This window comes from Triturus cristatus, chromosome 1_1, assembly GCF_964204655.1.
Source record: "Triturus cristatus chromosome 1_1, aTriCri1.1, whole genome shotgun sequence".
Classification (NCBI taxonomy): Eukaryota; Metazoa; Chordata; class Amphibia; order Caudata; family Salamandridae; genus Triturus; species Triturus cristatus.
Window position 1 is genome coordinate 153360 of NC_140579.1, and position 22439 is coordinate 175798.

Genomic DNA, 22439 nt, shown 5'->3' on the forward strand with positions numbered 1-22439 from the left:
ATGGTACATGTTCTTAGCAACAGGCATTTTAACCCTCTGCGCTACCTTACGATAAATTAAAAATTTCACTAGACAAACCTCCGTTCTCTTTCCAGGATCATGATTAATCACCGGAGTTATCTTGACATTTTAATTGATGCCTGAAAATTGCTGGAGGCCAGGAACGCAGCAGCAGGTCCTTTTAAAAAAAATGTGAATATACTTGCAAAAATGACGCCCCCACCCCAAGTCCGCTCCGGTGCGGTGGCACCGATCGTACCGCTCTAGAGCCGGCCCTGCTTCGATTATTACTTGGGACAACCGCTTCCCTCTTTACTCGACCTCTCATGCCCCAAACATTTCCCTCTCCAAGTATCCACATTCGTGGTCAAGAGGTTACCCCAGCTTTGTGTGATCTTTCTGTGCTGACGTCAGGCCCATTGCTACAGTGTCTGTGTTTTGAGAAGTCTCTCGCAGCATCCGAAGGCTCTTTTTAGGCGAGTCGAGACTTCTCTGGGTCTGGGGAAAAGTCGCCTGTTATGAATGTGTACAATTGCAGAATTCTTTAATGGCTTTGGAGCCCCATATGGTGTGGTAGAATGATCCATATCTCTTCTAGGCATTTTATGGAGAACGACAGATCACAATTTTTACTTAAATTATATTTCTAAGGTTGACTGTTTATTTTTATTCTATATATTGAACAATGTAAGCATTAAAATACCATTCTAGACAACCATACATTTATGGAAAATTAACATGTTGGTTACCTTAATTGATCACAGTGGCAAACAGTTTTTCTGCAAAATGTTACATAAAACCTAGTATTATTTGCTGCTCTTTGGTCGTTTTGCAGGAGATACCTATGAGGTCCGAGTATATTGCCTGACAAAATACTGTGGCTATTTCCCCATCACTGTGGTGTTTGAGTTTTCATGCACAGGCTTTGGGAACTTTTGTATTGGTCGGTTTTTGTCAGCTGTGTCCAATGGCAGCCTTGCTGAAGAACTGGGCCCTACTGCTCCATATAAGCCCTACCAAGCTACCATCCAAAGACCAATAACATATCTGGACGATGAAGGAGTTCCACCAGAGAAGTAAGCTTTTTGTCGCCATGTTTTCAAGAATGATGCAGATGATGGCTTAGATGATGTACAGATGGAGTTTATTATGGGTTCTGTGTGATATATACCTGCCAAACCAGATCACTGAGAAAATGTTTGATTTCACTCACTAAGAATACTCTTTCAGTTTTTTTCCAACGTAAAGTCTCTTTTGGGATGGTGAGGAGGGTAAAGCAGTTGGCCAGATAAATTAAAACCAGCAGTACATCCACTGTTGGGCGATTTGGAGGTAGTAACTAAGTGTGCAACACGGCCTTTCATTCAGGTAGCTAAGTGACAGATAATCGTGTTATTTACATGTTTATAAATGGAAAAATGTTGCAAAAGTATAATAACCATTTTGGTTGTGGTTGAGCATGGTGGTCCAGTTATTGGGGTCATTTAAAAAAGAATTCACAATGTAGCCTTTGGTCTCTGTAGACAGGTACATAAATGGGACGTGTTGGCCAGTGCTCCTGTGGCCTGGGATTTTCATCCTTTGCCCGACTAAATCCTTTTTAGAGGAAAGAAATGTGACTTATGGTAATGTCTTGCAGATTTCTAGTTTCTACTGTAAAAACCTCAGGAATTAGTATGTACTCGATCAAGTGGCCGATAAAGGCTCTGGTGACCAGAAAAATGTATGTAAAATATCAAACTGGAGTGGGTTTAGATAGTTCACTTTCATGACCAACACGAACTTGACCAACATTTTGGTGCCAAAACGCTGTACAACCTAATAAACGGCATCAAATATACAAGGAGCAAAATATAGAATATACGGCATGACAAGATAATACAAAGAGACAGAGAAAACACCAGCAATGAAATCAAATTGGCATGGATAATCACCTCAGATAGGAAGGAAACGGGCTTTGTGAACACTTGGACATCCCCAAAAATTCTAGGTTCTGCAGATTGTGTGTTGAGGGCCAAGGTGCCTGTGAATCAGAATACTGTACTCTTGACCTATTCCATGTGATACATTTTTGAATGAGAGACGTCTCTAACTCACTTGATTGCTTAATGTTTTAGAATAGATGTATGGCCATGTGTACAGGTATACTATTATCCTGGGTACGGATGTACACTTTTATGGACCTAACCAGGTAAGCTGGCTGGGGCCAGGCTACTTTTTCAGAGCACTTTACATAGACTTTTTATCTTAATATGAGACCATAGGGATTCAATTCAACTGCTGTAGACAAGTGACTTATGTAAACAAATTGCAAAACGATCACAGATAGAAATAGCAAGGGTCACCTGTGGTTCTACGGGCAGCAAATTCTCAAGCAATAGTCCCAGACTCCAGGTCGCCTGTGTAAAGGTTAACACATTCACGAAGGTTGAGAGCGAGACAGAAGTATGATAACTGAGGACAAGGCAATTATCGGCCACTTTCATTCGTTTCCATTTGTTTTGACTTATGCTGATAACTTGATGGTCTTTGTGTGATCTTAACAAAGACACTGATCAAGACCTGTGCCAACTGATGTAATCCATAATTATGTTGAGAAGCCTGGCTTGAAATCTGAGCAGGGTTTCCTATGGGTTTGTGGGCTATAAGTAATGTGTTGCAAGTTTTACTTCTAGGTTTTGAGAACATTAAAACCCTTAACTTTATTTTTTGTGGTGAAATTCAGGGTATGTGTGTGTGCACCTCATTAAAAGTATGACCATAATACATCTTCATGGCATGATGGAGCTATTATAAAAATACCCATGTGTTTTTACATGATCACTGTAAAATTTGAATGAAAATATGAACAAAACAGGAGCATTGAAGGTGTTTGGATGGAGGCCATATCATGTGTCAATAGGGTATCCCAATGTGTATTTACCAAATACAATCATTGAAATTTTATGTAGAAATCATCTGCAGATTCTGTCAAGGACGACAATGCACTTGGATATTGGAATCATAACACAATTTCTTTGCCATTTGTCTTTACAGTTTCTTGGATTATGAACTTGAGCGGTCCATTTCTCTTGGTCAGTACAAGTATCCCATGAAGTTGAAGGACATTGTCCAAGAACTTATCCAGTTGGGATTAGACAGACCCAACCCTCACAGTCCCGTTATGGAGGACACCAGGCAAGTTATGTAAGTAACTGTGACCAGCCATCTGTAGTTTAAGTCCTGCGCTCATGATTTCTTATGGAACAGAGCTCTCCCAATGAAAGGATCAGAAAAGGTAAGGAAAAGCTGATACAACAGAATTACATGTTCGAGGCATATGAGCTGTAGATCATATGCTACGCACAGATCGCCATCTAGTGTTGGGTCCGGATGGTTGCACTTTGTTTTTTTTCCGAAGAAGTCTTTCCAGTCACAAGGTAGGTAGTGACTCCTTTCAGTGATAATGCGCATGGGTATCGACTCCATTGTTAGATTGTGTTTTTCCGCCATCGGGTTCGGATGTTAGTCGATGCACTCCGGTTTGACATCGTACTTTTGGTTTACCTTGGTGCGCAAGACATTCTACCTCAACTGTATTATTTCTGATCGCGTATTTCATCCTTCGCGTGTCATGTTTACTGTAAAAAAAAAAAACCTCTTTCGATCGGAGAGCTTGTGGTAGGCTGTCGGGCCTACCCGCGTCGGTTCGATTCGCAGTCGATGGAACAAACTCCATTTAAGTTCTGCCCTTGTGCCACTCAAAATACCTGTGAACCGACTCACACAAAGTGTGTAACCTGTGCTTGTCTGCTGAGCACAGTGAACAGGACTGCGAAGCGTGCAAAGCTTTCCGCTCCAAGAAGACGCTTCAGGACCGTCGGGCTCGACGTCTCGACATGCAGAGCCAGCACACAGGCTCCATTCTGGACCTCTTTGGAACTGAATCGAAGGAAGAACCCGGCGATGCTATTGGGGCCGATGAGGAACAGGAACCGATCTCAGTTTGAGTACGGCTCCGACCAGGATGAAGACATCCCACATGGACAGCGTACTGTAAGTACAGATCCTCCCTCGCCCCGAAATCCACCTCAACCCAAAAAGAAGGCTACGGACCAACCTGTGCCCATGGGTTCCGGTCGGCACCGAGACCACGCTTCCGACACCTTGCCTTCTGGCTCGGCACTGAAGCCTACAAAAAACCACACGCTAAATCGGACATCGAGCTGAAATCTTCGGGATCGAAATCGAAGTTCGGCTCTGACCCACAACACTCGGCACTGAAACATGCTTCGTTTCCGAAAACTCCAGCCCCTAAAACCCTCGGTGCCGAAACACGGCAGGCACCGAAATTACCAAAAAAACACTGTTTCGATGATCCGCTCAATAAACCCGGCCCTAAACAGAAAGTGCTGTACATTCAACCAACAACTGGGCATATCACCACCACAGTGACTCTAAAAAGAGTAACTGATGCTGAAGAGGAATTTCACACTCCTTTGAAGAAGGGAACTTTTGGAACTAACCCTTCCCCTCCTCCTATCCCATCTCCTCCTTCTCCACAGTCTATACCTGTGCCTACTTCGCCTCAGCATTCACCATATACACCTGACAACCAGGATGATGGGGATGATAATGGGGATGATGATAATCAGCCAATACCTGCAGACCCATGGGACGACTATAACATTAACTCGCCCACAGGCAATGATCCTGACTTGTATCCTACCAAACCGTCCCCACCAGCCGACAGTGTAGGTTGCATTGAATTGCTGGGTAGGGCTGCCAATTACCATGGGGTGCAACTCCACAAAGATTCCCTCGAAGAGGATTTTTTTTTCGATACCCTGAGCACTACTCAAAGGTCATCACACTCTACCAATGCTCAAGGGTAATATCAGACATGTGGATGATATCTTTAGTGATGCTGTCAGGGCACGTATCATTACCCCTAGGGTAGACAAAAAATATAAGTTAGCACCATCGGACCAAGCGTACATTAGGGGACAATTAGCATTGGACTCGCTAGTAGTGTCTAACGCAAAAGGGCTAACTCTCAAACCACAGGAGATGCTCCACCCCTAGATAAGGAATCTAAGCTTCTTAATGCTTTGGGGAAAAGAGTCGCATCTCAAGCAGCAAACATCTGGAGCATATCCAACACACAACCGTTGCTAGCTAGATACGACTGTGCGCATTGGGACGAGATGGAACAATTTATCCAATATTTACCCCAAGAACATAAATCTAAAGCGGAAGACCTGAAAAGGGAGGTACAGCTTATTTTCAACCATCAAATCAGGTGCTCCCTTGAGCAGTAAATACCAGTGTCCTTTTAAGAAGGCACGCCTGCCTACGTATCTCTGGATCAGGGCCGGACTGGGAACCAAAACCAGCCCTGGCAAAGTGCTCGGCCGGCCCCCCGGGGCTTGGGGGTGCCGCCGAGCTCTTTGCCAGTGCCGGTTTTCGGCCGATTTTGTTACAGGGCCGATTTTGCAGCTATGCTGCAAAAACGGTCCTGTAACAAAAACGGCCCCCAGGGGCACAAAACCGGCCCCCACCCGTGCGGCGCACCGGGGGTTTGCCCGGTGCCCGCTACGGCCAGTCCGGGCCTGCTCTGGATTCAAATCTGAGGTTTAAACCTCTATCTTAAACACACCTTTTGATAAGGAACACCTTTTTGGTCCAGTGGTAGACTCTTCACTGGAAAAGATTAAGAAAGACACTGAGGTGGCCAAATCCATAGGGGTGCTTCAGTTACCACAAGGCCGTGGTTCCTTTCGACGCTCTCTCTATCGAGCGGGGTCCAACAATTCTTCCTCAGAAAATACTTCCACCTACAAGGATAAAAACCAACGCTCTGGTTTTAAGAACTACTTCAGAGGGGGTTACAGAGGAAATAATGGTAAGGGAAGAGGTAGAGGTTCAAACACACGCACCTCTTCCTCCAATACAAAACAGTGACTCACCTCTTCACCACCCCCCCCCGACCATCTAACACCTGTCAGGGAAAAATGTCAAATTTCCTACCAGTTTGGCAGTCAATAACAGACAAGAGGGTTCTACAAATTATTTGTTCTGGTTACTGCCTGGAGTTCATCAACACTCCTCCAAACATTCCCCCAAAGTCACACAAACTCTCACCAGATCATCTACACCTCCTCAAACAAGAGGTACAGTCTCTACTTTTACAAGAGCTATAGAGCCCGTACCACTTCAACCCCAAGGGTCAGGCGTGTACTCCTTTTACTTCCTAATACCAAAAAATGACGGGTCTCTCATACCAATCTTAGATCTCAGAGAACTCAATTTTTAGATACAGTCAGACCATTTTCACTTGGTAACACTTCAACAGGTACTACCTCTTTTTCAAAAAGGCGACTTCCTGTCCCCTCTAGATGTAAAGGACGCATACTTTCATATTCCAATCCACCCTGCTCATCGAAAACTTCTCAGGTTTGTGCTAGGAGGCCAACATATACTCCCATTCGGAGTCACCACTGCCCCCAGAGTCTTCACAAAATGCCTGGCAGTAGTAGCTGCTCATCTAAGGAGACCAAGCATCCATGTCTTCCCATACTTAAACGACTGGCTCATCAAAGCCAGCACGTACCAACAGTGTCTCAAATACACTTTCATAACAATCAAGTTACTACTGACTAATATCCACCACTCAAATTACTTTCATATTTCACCATACTAATTCACCACTAATACTTTATGGGTTTCCGGGAAACGTGCTACTCGCGAAAAAAAAGCGCTTCAACACCCCATCAGGGGTAACAAGCGCTATATAAATACAAACCTTTTTTCCTCCTCTATCCTGCTGCTAACGTTCCGAACCCAAATAACTGACTAACTTATCCACCACTTAAAATTACTTTCATATTTCACTATACTAATTCAACACTAATGCTCTATGGGTCCTGGAGTAGCGTGCTACTCGCCGAAAAAGCGCTTCGATGCCTCGTCAGGGGTAGTAAGCACTATAAAAATGCAATTACAATACAATACATCGACAAGGGTTCACAGTCAATGTGCCAAAGTCACATCTTCAGCCAGCCAATATTCAGAACTATCTAGGAGCCACTTTAGATACTCAAAAAGCTCTGTCAAAAGGACGGCCCTTCATAGACCCGGTTCCACTGACAGTACTAACAGTGGACGCGTCTCTAACTGGCTGGGGTGCTCATCTACAGCAACACACAATAAAAGGCCTGTGGAGTCACCAACAAAAGTTGCTCCACACCAACCATTTAGAGCTTATGGCCATATTTCTAGCCCTCCAGGCTTTTCTAACCCATCTAGTGGGCAAAGCTGTCCTGGTTCGTACAAACATGACAGCTATGCATTACATACCAAGACGGGGGGGTGGGGGGGACACTCCCTCCAACTGTACCACCTAGCCCAGGAAATCTGGAGGTGGGCTGGTGATCACAAAATCTATCTCCTAGTAGAACACCACCCAGGAGTAGACAATCAGATGGCAGATCTGCTAAGTCGTCAGACACAGCAAATCCATGAATGGGAATTACACCCTCAAGTTCTCCTCCCATTCTTTCAAATGGGGGCTTTCCAGACGTAGACCTGTTCGCCACGCACTTAAACGCAAAATGCCCAAACTTCGCGTCCAGGTATCCACATCCATTGTCCAAAGGCAAAGCACTATTCATGAACGGGTCAGGGATATTTGCTTACGCTTTTCTGCCTCTCCCACTCATTCCATGAGTGGTTCGGGATCTCAGACAAGCGTCCCTGACACTAATCCTAGTTGCTCCCGCATGGGCATGTCAACCATGGTTCACAACCTCATTGGAACTCTCTGTAGTTCCTCATAAAAAAACTATGTCTTACACCCAATCTCCTCACTCAGAGCCATGGAGACATAAGACACCCAGAACCCAGTCAACTCAATCTGGCAATCTGGTACCTGAAGTCTTAGTGTTTGGCCATCTTAATCTACTGCCAGACTGTATGAATATTATCAAGGAAGCTAGACGTCCTACCACAAGAGCTTGCTATGCAGCAAAGTGGAAGCGGTTTGTAATTTACTGTAATAACAACCACATCAACCTGCTTGATGCTTCTGTCCAAAACATTATATGCTATTTGTTACATCTACAACAATCCAGTTTAACATACACGTCAATACGTTTACACCTGGCTGCAATAGCTGCATACCTCTGGAATTGGCAACATCTATCTCTTTTTAGAGTGCCTGTTATCAAAGCATTTGTGGAGGGACTCAAGAGTAATTCCCCGAGACGTCCACCTGCTCCAGTATGAAATCTCAACATTGTTCTCCTCCGACTAATGGGTCCACCCTTTGAGCCATTGCACAAATGTGAACTGCAATTTCTCACATGGAAAACTGCTTTCCTTGTGGCTATCCCATCGCTCAGAAGGATGGGTGAGCTTCAGACATTAACTATAGCAGAACCGTTTTTACAAATGCACCAAAATAAAGTGGTTCTTAGGACTAATCATAAATTCCTTCCTAAAGTCATTTCTGCTTTTCACATCAATCGATCGGTTGAGTTACCCGTGTTCTTCCCTCAACCAGATTCAGTGGCAGAACGTGTCCTACACACATTAGATGTAAAGAGAGCATTGCTGTATTACATAGAAAGGACAAAACCTTTCCGTAACACAAGTCAACTTTTTGTCGCTTTTGCTCCACCACACAAAGGCAATCCCATATCAAAATCAGGAATTGCAAGGTGGATAGTCAAATGCATTCAAATATGCTATGCAAAAGCAAAACCAACGCTAACAGTTCCCCCTAGAGCACACTCTACACACAAACTGGGGGCTTCTATGGCATTCTTAGGAAATATACCCATAGATGACGTATGCAAAGCTGCAACATGGTCTACCCCACACACATTCACAAAACACTATTGTGTGGATGTGTTAGCAAGACAACAAGCTAGAGAGGGCCAAGCAGTTTTACGTACACTATTTCAGACCACTGCAACAGACACAGGTTAGCCACCGCTTTGGGAGATAACTGCTTTAATCAGATGCATGTTAGCAAGCAAGTTCAGTTTGTTCCCCCAAACGTATGGTAATTGAAGAAATCAATATTTTGGCTGGGGAAATATTTATTGAACAATCGGCTGCTGGTTGTTGATCTGTGTTTTTCCAGCAACTTGCCATTTGGCAGTAAACAGGCCTTGTAAATTAAATTTCCAAACTTTTCCATGTCCGTGATGGTTTCCAAGCTATATAAGAAGTGTAGAGCCTCTTTGGCCGATCGAGTGCCCTGGTGTACAAAAAGATTGGCCTCAGGAAGGGTAGACGGGGCATGCTGAAGTGCCGTGTAGCAAAGTAACATGTGAGCCAGTGATTTCCCTTTTGTAATTGCACAGCCTGCAGCATGTGATGATTTCAATTATTTTCCAGGCCGGGTTCAGTTCTCTAATTGGGAGTGGCACCAGCCTTGCCCATAATATTTGATTTAGAGCGCGTTTTCCCAAAACCTGTTTAAGAGGAGGTTTGTGTGGGGAAAAGTTAGTGGCGTACTCCAAGTAGAAAAATAACAGGAAAAAGAATGATGTTGAGAGAAGAGTTTAATCCATCTTCATAAGATAGGAGTCAGTTACATAATGCCAAAACCGCAATCCTTAACCGCCCCTACCGAGAATCACATAATTGAAAGCAAATACTCTGCGTGATCTCCACGAGCGTGGAAAGAGAAACGCTCGCGGAAACCACGCAAAGCATATGCAACACATCTTCCCCCTTTTATTTATTTATTTATTTATTTATAATTATTATTTTCCCCTTTAACAGGTATGCTAATCTATAATATAATCTTTGAACCTTTCAGGACAATGATGTTCACGTTTCTTCCTGGAAGAGTCACTGTCCCAATTGGAGCAACCAGGATGCTGTTTAGGAGAGACATCATTGTGTACATCATCCAAACATGTATGTTCGAGGCATATGAGCTGCAGATCACACACTGAGGATAAGATCGCCATCTGGTGTTGGGCTCGGATGATTGTAGGTTGTTGTTGTCTTCGGAAGAAGCCTTTGGTCACGAGATAGGTGACTCCTCCCCTGGACAACAGTGCGCATGGGCATCCACTCCGTCAGATTGTTTTTTTCCGCCATTGGGTTCGGATGAACTTTTTTCCGCTCCAGCAGAAAACTTCCAGCAATCAAAATAACTCTTCAATCTTCATTCCATCAACGTCGAAATCAACTCTGACCGGTTCCGGAAGCGGCTGATGGACAGGACACCTTTTAAAAAATGCCCCCAGTGTGGAGCGAAGTTCCCCCACAGTGACCTCCACGAGGTTTGCAACCTCTGCCTGTCGCCGGAACACAACAAATCGAACTGTCCAGCTTGTGCCGCTTTCCGGTCCAAGAAGACCCTCCGGGACCGAAGAGCTCGACGCCATATTGTGGCCAAACCAGCTCCAGAACCGGAGGACATCTTTGCTCAGGATGTTCCTGAAGATGACACCGAAGATCTCGAGATTGTGTCCGAGGCCGACGATTCCGATGACCTCATCACTCCAGGGCAGCGTGTGAGTACCACCCCCCCTGCCCCTACCCCATCCAAAAAGACATTGGTCAAGACTCCGCCAGCTGGGCCCAGTCGCGACCGAAAATCCTCTTCAGAAGCCCCGCCCTCGGGCCCGGCTCCGAAGACATCTAAGCCTGTAGGTGGCTCGGGCTCGAGCAAACCTCATGTTATTGTACCTATAATACCTTCGGCACCGAAAACTCCACTGTTGGCACCGAAACAGGCTTCAAGACCGAAATCTCCTTCGGCACCAAAACGTTCCTCGACACCGATGCCTAAAGGTCCCTCGGCACCGAAGATTCCATCGGCACCGAAGATTCCATCGGCACCGAAGATTCCATCGGCACCGAAGATTCCATCGGCACCGAAGATTCCATCGGCACCGAAGATTCCATCGGCACCGAAGATTCCATCGGCACCGAAGATTCCATCGGCACCGAAGATTCCATCGGCACCGAAGATTCCATCGGCACCGAAGATTCCATCGGCACCGAAGATTCCATCGGCACCGAAGACTCCATCGGCACCGAAGACTCCATCGGCACCGAAGACTCCATCGGCACCGAAAACTCCATCGGCACCGAAAACTCCATCGGCACCGAAAACTCCATCGGCACCGAAAAATCCATCGGCACCGAAAACTCCGTCCACACCGAAAAAAGTTCATAAAGACCCGAAACGGCCATTGCCACCACCACTTTCGGAGCCGGATGAACTTTTTCGCCCAGATCCTACTCAAAAGCGGATCTACATTAATCCCAAAACCGGACATGTGACTGCAGTCCCATACAAAAAACGGAAGCTGGACATCACACCACCTCCAGCTCCCATACGGAAGAAGGACTGTGCTACTTCACCGCTTCGTCCTTCCTCTCCTGTGATACCTCCTGACCCATCCCCCCCTCCTCCTCCTCCTTCTCCTTTACCTTTACCATCTCCTTCTCATTCACCTCCTCCACAGGATGATAATGATGATTTAGGGGGAGGGGCGGACCCTGATTTATTTAATGATCCTCTTGATCCAAACGACCCTTTTACGTTCCCAGACACAGCACCAGTAGATGACTGGTCTTATCCAATACCTGACATGCCTGACCCCACTACCTACCCTTCCAAGCCCTCCCCTCCTGATGACCATTTGGGGTTTGGCCAACTCATAAATAGGGCAGCAACATTCCATGGCGTCACAATGCACACGGACGCCCTTGAAGAGGACTTTCTCCTCGATACTTTTGAGCAGTCACAAAAACTGTTCACATACTGCCCATGATTAAAGGGGTTATAAAGCATGCCACTGAAGTCTTTAAAGACCCTGTTAGAGCTAGGGTTCTCAACCCCCGCATCGAAAAAAAATACAGCCCAGCCCCGCAGGACCCTGCATACATTAAAGCTCAGCTCCCTTTAGACTCCTTGGTCGTGTCAAATGCCAGGAAGCGTGTTAACTCACAGACAACTGGAGAAACGCCTCCCCGGACAAGGAGTCTAAGCTTTTAGAGGCCTCAGGCAAACGAGTCGCCGCACAGGCGGCAAACCACTGGCGTATTGCCAATACCCAAGCCCTGTTAGCCCGGTATGATAGAGCGCATTATGACCAACTTGAGGACCTTATGCAACATCTGCCTGAGCCCTTTAAATCCCAGGCTACTGACCTCATTCAAGAAGGCAAATTAATATCTAATGCCTCCAATAAATGCGCCTTAGATGCAGCAGACACTGCTTCTAGGGCGGTCCATACCAGCGTCTTACTCAGACGACATGCCTGGCTCCGTGTTTCCGGTTTTAAACCGGAGGTTCAAACCACGATTCTAGCTCAACCTTTCAACCAAGAGCAGCTATTTGGCCCTGCAGTGGACACTGCATTAGAAAAAATGAAGAAAGATAATGAGACTGCCAAATCTATGGGAGCACTGCAGTCTCCTCAAACCCAGGGTTCCTTTCGTCGCTCCTTTTATAGAGGAGCCTCCAAAAATCTGGGAACTGAGACCACGTCCACCTTTAAAAATTCTGGACAAACATCCCCTAACAGAGGATATTTTTGAGGGGGTTATAGGGGAAACAACAACAAAGGTCGAGGGCGGGGCAACAACAACAACACCCGCACCTCCCCAGCCACTAAACAGTGACTTGCCACCACTCCCCCCAGACCATTCCACTCCGGTCGGGGGGCGGCTCCAACAATTCCTACCTGTCTGGACTTCCATCACCACAGACAGGTGGGTAAGACAAATTATCCAGTCTGGCTACTGCCTCGAACTAATACAATCCCCCCCGAACATACCGCCCAAACACCGTCCAATGTCCTCACATCATCTCTCTCTCCTCAAACAAGAAGTTCAATCCCTGTTACAAAAACATGCAATAGAACCAGTCCCTCTTCAACATCGGGGAACAGGAGTATATTCCCTATACTTCCTCATTCCCAAAAAGGACAAAACGTTAAGGCCCATACTGGATCTCAGACTACTAAACCAGTATATACAATCAGTTCATTTTCATATGACCACCCTCCAACAAGTCCTCCCACTATTACAACAGGGAGACTTCCTCGCCACATTGGACCTCAAGGACGCGTACTTTCACATCCCTATGCATCCCGCTCACAGAAAATATCTACGATTTGTGGTAGACGGGCAATACTATCAATTTACAGTTCTCCCATTCGGAGTAACAACAGCACCCAGAGTGTTCACCAAGTGCTTAGCAGTCGTGGGCGCACCTCAGAAGACAACAGATCCATGTCTACCCCTATCTGGACGATTGGCTCATAAAAGCCAACACTCCCCAAATCCCATCTACAGCCCTCCCACTTACACCAGTATCTAGGAGCAACCATAGATACATCCAAAGCCATAGCTTATCCCAGCACTGCCAGGATAACCAGTATACAAAATCTCATCTCTCAATTTCAAACTCCTCAATCTCTTCCAGCAAGAGTGTTCATGCAGCTCCTAGGCATGATGGCGTCATGCATCTCCATAGTCCCACACGCACGACTTCAAATGCGTCCCTTACAGGAATGTCTAGCACAACAGTGGAACCAAGCTCACGGACAACTTACCGATCTGGTGTTGGTGGACAGTCGCTCACTTCGCTCACTGAAATGGTGGAACACCATCAACCTGTCCAAAGGGCAGCCGTTCTTAGAGCCTCTTCCACAAGTTGTGCTGACTACCGACGCATCTCTCACGGGGTGGGGAGCCCACCTCCTTCAACATACCACTCAGGGCAGATGGACCAGTCAACAAAAACTGCTCCACATCAATCACCTAGAACTCTTAGCGGTGTTCCTGGCACTAAAATCCTTTCAGGTACACCTAAAGAACAAAACTGTCCTCATACGCACAGACAACATGACGACAATGTATTATATACAGAAGCAAGGGGGACACATTCTCTCCAACTGTCCCAACTGGCACAGCAAATCTGGAGATGGGCAATTCCCCACAACATCTACCTGTTAGCAGAACATCTCCCATGAATCCACAACCAGGTGGCCCACCTCCTAAGTCGCCACACACAGCAGATCCACGAATGAGAATTACACCCCAAGGTTCTACTCCCATTCTTCCAAAAATGGGGACAACCAGACATAGACCTGTTCGCCACTCCCGAAAACACAAAATGCCCAACCTTCGCCGCCAGGTTTCCACACCCACAGTCGAAGGGCAATGCCCTATGGATGAACTGGTCAGGCAGATTTGCATACGCTTTTCCGCCTCTCCCACTCGTTCCATTTGTGGTACGCAAACTGAAACAACAGTCGCTAACACTAATTCTAGTAGCTCCCACTTGGGCACGTCAACCGTGGTTCACCACACTTCTGGAACTATTTTTAGTTCCACATCAAAAGCTACACCTCTCCCCGGATCTATTAACACAGAACCATGGAGAAATCAGACACCCAGATCCTCAAACACTGAACCTAGCAATCTGGCTCCTGAAGTCTTAGAGTTCGGGTACCTCAACCTCCCTCCAGACTGTATGAATATCATAAAGGAAGCCAGACGACCTACTACTAGAGCATGTTATGCCGCAAAATGGAAACGATTTGCCATCTACTGCGCTAATAATGACATACATCCATTGGATGCTTCCATCCAAAACATAATTTGCTATCTACTACACTTGCAAAGATGCAATCTAGCGTATTCCTCTATACGTTTACACCTAGCAGCCTTGGCAGCCTACTTGCAAAATAGGCAACACCTGTCCCTCTTTAAGGTACCAGCCATCAAAGCGTTTATGGAAGGTCTTAAAAGAATTCTTCCCCCAAGATTACCACCTTCCCCAGTGTGGAATCTCAATGTTGTTCTAACAAGACTTATGGATCCCCCATTTGAACCTATGCACAAATGTGAATTACAGTTCCTAACATGGAAGGTAGCTTTCCTTATCGCAATCACTTCCCTACGAAGAGTAAGTGAAATACAAGCCCTTACACTAGAGGAACCTTTCTTACAACTACACCGTAACAAAGTAGTTCTTAGGACAAACCCTAAATTTCTTCCAAAAGTGATTTCCCCTTTCCACCTTAACCAATCAGTAGAGCTACCGGTCTTTTTCCCTAACCCAGACTCCGTAGCTGAAAGGGCCCTACATACCTTAGATGTTAAAAGAGCCTTGCTTTATTACATCGACAGGACAAAACCTTTTCGAAAGACAAAACAACTCTTTGTTGCTTTCGCACCACCACATAAAGGCAATCCCATCTCCAAATCCGGTATAGCCCGGTGGATAGTTAAGTGCATCCAAATATGCTACCAAAAGGCTAAACGTACTCTTACAGTTCCCCCTAGGGCGCACTCCACGCGTAAAATAGGGGCTTCTATGGCCTTCTTAGGTAACATTCCCTTAGAAGACATTTGCAAGGCAGCCACGTGGTCTACCACGCATACCTTCACTAAACACTACTGTGTTGATGTTCAAGCCAAACAACAGGCCTCAGTGGGCCAGGCTGTCCTAAAAACTTTATTTCGAACTGCTGCAACGGATACAGGTGACCACCGCTAAGGGGAGACACTGCTATATAATCTATCCTCAGTGTGTGATCTGCAGCTCATATGCCTCGAACGGAATATGCTACTTACCAGTATGCATCTGTTCTTGGCATGTAGAGCTGCAGAGTCACACACGCCCACCCGCCTCCCCGGGACCTGTATCTGTTCCAGCATTTGTCTTACTTAGACATTGCCCATGGACATCCTTTCTTTTCATTCCTATACACTCCATCTTTTCCCATCATGGCGAAAAACAATCTGACGATGGAGTGGATGCCCATGCGCACTGTTGTCCAGGGGAGGAGTCACCTATCTCGTGACCAAAGGCTTCTTCCGAAGACAACAACCTGCAATCATCCGAGCCCAACACCAGATGGCGATCTTATCCTCAGTGTGTGACTCTGCAGCTCTACATGCCAAGAACAGATGCATACTGGTAAGTAGCATATTCCTTTTGCTAAGATCCCTAGGTGAATGGGAAACCCCTTTGAACAAAGAGATCCTGTTCAAATTCCAAACAATTCCTCCCTCTATTCTCACCGCGTTGTTGAACACTTCTATAATTCTTTTTGGATCTGACCAACATTGGGAACCTTTAGGAACATTTTCTTTTCTTCTCAGACGAACAAAGTCACCAATAACAATTTTTTGTTTGCTTACCGAACCTCTCTGCTTATCCATAACCTGTTTCATTTTTTTTTGTACTCATTGACCCTTTGTTTAACAACATCATAATCGATAGCAATCAACTTGTTGTCATCCAAACCTTTTTTTAACCACCATGGAACTAAGCTAGTACTAGGTTTTCGTCCCCTCAAAAGTTCAAATGGACTAGCTAAGGTAACTGAATTGGGAGATGTCCTATATGCTAGTAACATGGATTGTAAGGCATTACCCCAATTAAGACCCCCCTTAGTGGATAGTTGGATCGCTTCCTTCACCACACGGTTAAAACGTTCTACTTGACCATTAGCCTCTGGATGGAACACAGATATTCTCCTATTCTCCTATGAGTTATACTACATTTTCCAAAAAATGACTCCATCTCCTTACTAATGAATTGAGGTCCATTATCCGTAACAATTTCTTGCGGGATTCCTTCTCTGCAAAAAATACTATCTAAAAACTCAATCACACTTTGTGAAGTGACCTCTTTGACCATCTTAACCTCAGGCCACTTTAAAAAAGAGTCAATTAAAACAATGCCAAAACATTTATCTTTGGGTAGGACATGAAATGGACCAATGATATCAAGCCCTAATTTCCTCCATGGACCAACAGGACAGTCAACAGGGTGAGATTCAACACGCAAAGGAACAGCTGATTTGTCACTACCCGAACATTTACTACACTTGCTTACAAAATGCTCGACAGAGGATTCTATTCCAGGCCACCAAAATGCCTCCCTAATCCGCCTTCCAGTAAATGAAACCCCAAGGTGTCCATGACCAATCTCCATGATGGTGTTTCTTAGGCCAAAAGGCGGAATTATTTTGTCCACTCTCATGACTAACCCATTTTCGATAGCTAATTCATCATGAATCTTTGAGAAACTCATCATGTCGCCAGATAACCTCCTTGATTCTGGCCAACCTTGCACTATATATTTTTTGACAGTATTTAATTCAACATCCTTTCCCATTTCAGCAATCCAGATATCCTCACACAGACTTGGTTTCCCACCATGTATTAAGTTCATATAATGTGTGGTGAAAGCGACTTCACAATCATCATCCTGATAGTTCTTGTCGCTAGCCATAGGTAACCTGGACATACAGTCAGCGTGCATATTCGCCTTCCCTTGAACATACTCAATACAAAAGCGAAAGGATTGTAATCTTGATGATGATCTGGCTAACCGTGCAGACATAGACCTACCTCCACCAGGGGACATTAAAAATACGAGTGGTTTATGATCGGTTTTGATAATAAAATCAGTGCCCCTCAAAAAACTTCTAAAGTGTTCTGCCCCCATACACAAGCAAGTAATTCTCTTTCGATAACCAAATAATTTTTCTTTGCATCTCTTAAAGCCCTAGAAGCGTAAGCTACAATCCATTCATTGCAATTATCTTTTTGTAGTAAGACACCTCCAAGGCCTAAATTGCTGGCATCTACCATAACTATACATTTTTTTCCAGGGACAAATGGTTTTAAACATGGTGCATTAACAATGAATCTCTTCAATTTTTCAAATGCTTCAGTCATGTCATTCGACCACATGAACTTGGCATTTTTCTTAAGCAAACACCTGAAAGGGTCAACTTTAGCAGAATAATTTGGAATAAACTTTGCATAAAATTCAGTTAACCCAAGAAACGCAACTAACTGTTCTTTCGAGGTAGGTAAGGGAGCGTTAATACTCTCAATGTGTTTTTGTTTTGGTTTAATTCCCTTCCCACTGATTGGGTGTCCTAAGTATTCCACTTCCCTTGCTTTTATTTTGCATTTATCCAAACGAAGGGTGAGGCCCTTCTCAGCCAAAGCCGCTATGACATTATATAAATTGCGGTCATGCTCCTCATCATTCTTTCCGTAAACCAGAATGTCATCCTGGAACGCAATGGCACCAGACAACCCTTCCAGAGTCTCTTTCATCAATCTCTGGAAAACTGATGCGGCACTGGCTAAGCCAAACGGCATGCGGCAATATCTGAAAAGACCCTCTGGTGTAATGAATGCTGTAAAATCTTTAGAGTTTTCAGAAAGAACTACTTGGTGGTACGCACTTGCTAAATCAATGCAGGAAAATACTTGCGCATCAGCTAAAGTGGAAACCATTTCATGCAAGTTGGGAAGAGGCTGTGCATCTACCCAAACGGCACGATTTAAACTGCGTAAGTCAACACACAGCCTAAGTTTCCCTGAAGATTTTACCGAAATAACTATGGGAGAAACCCACAGGGAGGACTCTATGGGTTCTATAATGCCTTCACTGCAAAGATTCTTTAGCATATCTTTCAATTTGTCCCTATATGACAGTGGAACATTTCTTACTTTGTGACGAATGGGGATGGAATTTTCGTGAAGTTTAATAACATGCTCAAAGCCTTTATATTTCCCTAGTTTTCCACTGAAAACGCTTGGAAATTCTCTGATTAATTTATCAACTGAAATGGGCCCATAATGAGCATCGGATTCAACAGCAAAAACAGGAGGATTGGCTCTGGGATCAAGTTTAATGCCCAATTCATGCTGGTGTGGCCACCCTAAAAGGGATTGCCCTGATTTTGCCACATAAATCTTGCTGAAGGTATGGCGTCCAGAAAATTTTAAATCTGCGTAAAAATAACCTATTAGGTCAATCTTTTGCCTAGTGTAACCCCCAGGAGATACATCGGGATGAATAAGATGTCTGTTTGGCCAACTCTCATAAAAAACGTTTGAGGAGATGATGGAATACCAAGCGCAAGAGTCTACCAAAATTCTCAAACTGATTCCATGAACGTTGATGAAACAGAAAGGAAATTTTGAAACTCCATCACTGCATACATTAATTACAGTATTGATTTCATTTTCATCCTTATCTATAGGAAATGTTATCGTCATCTGAACACTGTATGTAATTTACCTTCCTAGGAGTAGTTTTACAACACTTACTAAAATGGCCCTTCTTATTACATTTAGAACAAACTCTATCGGTAGCATGGCAACCCTTAAAGTTTGCTAAATGGCTTTTGCTTCCACATCTAAAACAGAGTAAAGGTGGATTGCGTCTTTCAACTCTTGCGTTTGAATTCTTGTATTTGCTCTCACTTTTGTTGGGAGTTGTCAATCCTTTGATTACATTTTTTTTTGTTTATTAAGATCTTTGAGCTCTTTGTTGACATGAAAAACATCTCCTTTTTCATTGCCTCTAATTACTTTTACAAATTCCTCAGAATGTTCAATGGATTTGGCAATGTCAATAGCCGCATTTAATGATAGATCAGAAGTGGACCACAATCTTTCCTGAACTTTTTTGCTATTGGTACGCATTAGGATTTGGTCTCTCAGTACCTGTTCATATGAGATGCGTTCAAAATCACAAGACGCTGCAAGAGACCCGAGTGCTGAAACATAGTCTTCAATTGATTCATCAGGACGTTGTTTGCGTGAGTTAAAGATGATTCTTTCCATAACCAATTTTTTTTTTTCCAAAACATAAATTGAGTTGTGAGGAAGCATACTGGTATACGTTAATTCTCCCAGGATTAACTAAAGCAGTTAAAGTTTTAAACTCTTTTAATCCAAATCCACCTAGGCAATGTTTTAATAAGGATAATTTTCTTTCAGGTTCACAGTCGTCTCCTTCCAGGACCTCCACATATGCCAGAAAAACAGGTTCCCACACTTCCCATGGCATAGGAGGGTCACCTGATGACGTGAGGCAGGAAGGGGGTGGTACGATACCTGACATGTCACACAACAATAACGATGAGTAAACTTACACATTTTCAAAATGTGCTTAATGAATAAGGCAAAAGAGAGAAATAAAATAAAAAGAAATATGTGATAACACTTGCCAATCAATAATGTACCTCACAACACGCAGTATGCGTGTTGCTAAATCTTTCTTTCCTCTGTAATAAGATAAAGTGCTCCACCACACGCGATGATCGTGCGGAAACAGGTGTCTTATTCTACGATGAGATGTGAATGCTGCCTTGTATTCCAACCTCCGTGATGAAATGATACCATTAAGTATGGAGACGCGTTAATCTCCGTGACGAGGTACAACAAGTCAATACGGAAGCACGTAGGATGAAGATGCGGCGTAACGTGGTGAGGTAATAGCGTGCATGCATGTTCAAAACTTACGGAAAACGCGAATGAGGGAGAACAGGTCCGAGAATTCTACATCAAAACGCACAAAAGCGTTCTGAACTCACCTAGATGATCGAAGTGTAAAATCCTCTGCTATTTTCAATTCCCTCTATCTCGGGTTGCAAACAACGGTCGTGCGCCCGAGATCCTCTCCCAATCCGTCAACTTCGCACTTGTACAAATGCAATTCTCTTGTGGAATTAGCGCAGAGAACAATGATGAAATGTTGAATTACACTCCGTGGTGCAAAATATACATCCAAGTAAGCCTCAGCAGTAACAAGTAGGATATGATGAGTAGGTCTCCGGAGTCTTTCTTTTCTTCTAAAAAAAAAAAATCAATTTTTTATTTTTTTTGTAATCCTTAAATACGCACGGGCAAATCCATGCCCGCTCGTCGCCAATGTGGAAAAAAGTTGGTGGCATACTCAAAGTAGAAAAATAACAGGAAAAAGAATGATGTTGAGAGAAGAGTTTAATCCATCTTCATAAGATAGGAGTCAGTTACATAATGCCAAAACCGCAATCCTTAACCACCCCTACCGAGAATCACATAATTGAAAACAAATATTCTGCGTGATCTCCACGAGCGTGGAAAGAGAAACGCTCGCGGAAACCACGCAAAGCATATGCAACAGTTTGCATGACTAATTAGTGATGTTATTAGGAAATCCTGAAGGGCTCTTGCATGGGGGGGGCGTGGCTTAGCCAGCAATGAAGCCGGTCGTGTCGCTGTAGAGGTCCGCCATCGGCTCACGGCTCTGGCCGAAATACTCTTGTCGGCAACAGACTTAAGGGGGCTGCTGCCAGACGAGACTGCTCCTATGACTGACCTGATGCCTCGGTGACAAAAGCAAGTGGATGGCTACTGAGCAGCACAGTGTTTAAAACCCCTCTCCCCCTCGCCTATAGCCTCATCGAGCGCGCCTCGACGGCGCTGAATGCGGCAAGGCACGCGAGGCCGGGAGTTGGATCCACACTCTAGGTCCTGCCGGATGCAACAGATCTGACCGGCCCTGCGTGCTGCCCATAATCGTCACTGACAGTATGCAGCGGAGAGGGCTGGTGGCTAACTTCATTGCCCGTAGAGCTGCAGGCAGAGAGAGACGTAGGCGCCGGCGGCAGGCCTCCATGCAAGGCAGGGGATCGGCCCCGTCTGCTGGGCCGAACTGAGCGGAGCTGGTGCACTGTGGAGACTGTGATTGGCTGCTGAATCCCCGGGCCCATCTGAAGGACTAGGCGGTGAGGACGTGGAGTTGGTGGCTGACCTGATCCCCCGCTGCGAGTTGGGTAGTGACACAGCGGCCGATGATTCGCCTGAGGCGCTTTGCGGGTGGAAGCAGGTGAGCGGCTGCCCCGGGCTGTAGAGGTGATTCACCCTGCTTGCAACCTTCCTGGACACAATGTTCGGGGGCCGGGCATGGAAGTCTACGCGAGGCTGGGGATTGACTCCACCCCCTAGGCCTCGATGGAAGCTGTGGCCCGTCTTGCCTTGCACACTGCCTGCAGCTGGTAACTGCCCACGACTGGTCCAGTTGACACAGAGGGGCAGGGTCCGATGCAGTACCCCTCCACACACAAGGCTGTTGGGTGTGAGATGGCGACACCTGATGTGAGATTTCAAGTATTGGGCCTGACTGGTAGGTACGAGACCGGAGGAGTGTGTCAACTGCAACCCACGGTTGAGGCCTCAAGATCACCGGTGGGTACCTGTGGTGACAGCGAAGGGCGTCTATGTCCAAGAGCTGACCCGCCGCCCTGCCACAGAGTGAGATACAGCGCCGGGCCTGGTGACTCGCCCGAAACCGGTGACTGCCCCTCCCCCCCCCCTAGTAATTGAGAGAACAAGACCATCCGTCCAGGCCGTGCTGTCCGGAATAAGGCTGAGGTGAGGCATCTCTGCACACATAAGGGCAGTCTGCGCGCGGCTTGTTAGTGCTGGTGGATGCGACCTGGGGCACTGCATGACTCACTACTGCCCGAACGCTACTTACACAACAGGGGTTGGCTCTGCTGGGGTGGCTTGCCAGGTACAGTCTGTTGGGAATAGCAGGAACTGGGGGACACTACACAGCCATTTGAGGCCTGCCATAACGGCTGCACCTCGCTGATACACTTCTT

The 22439-nt window shown here is 45.4% G+C and overlaps 1 protein-coding gene across 7 annotated transcripts in view; it reads left to right on the plus strand.

Annotated features, from left to right (window-relative positions):
* The window catches only part of LOC146869034 (RNA helicase MOV-10-like), a 488182-nt gene that overhangs the window by 89327 nt on the left and 376416 nt on the right, over nt 1–22439 (plus strand). For 6 of the 7 annotated variants that reach the window (XM_085602574.1, XM_085599639.1, XM_085645840.1 and 3 more), the window contains exons 5-6: nt 836–1076; nt 3037–3186. In XM_085602574.1, the coding sequence (XP_085458700.1) occupies nt 836–1076; nt 3037–3186 (391 nt within the window). The remainder of the gene's footprint in view (nt 1–835; nt 1077–3036; nt 3187–22439) is intronic. The other variant, XM_085599844.1, reaches the window with a different exon arrangement.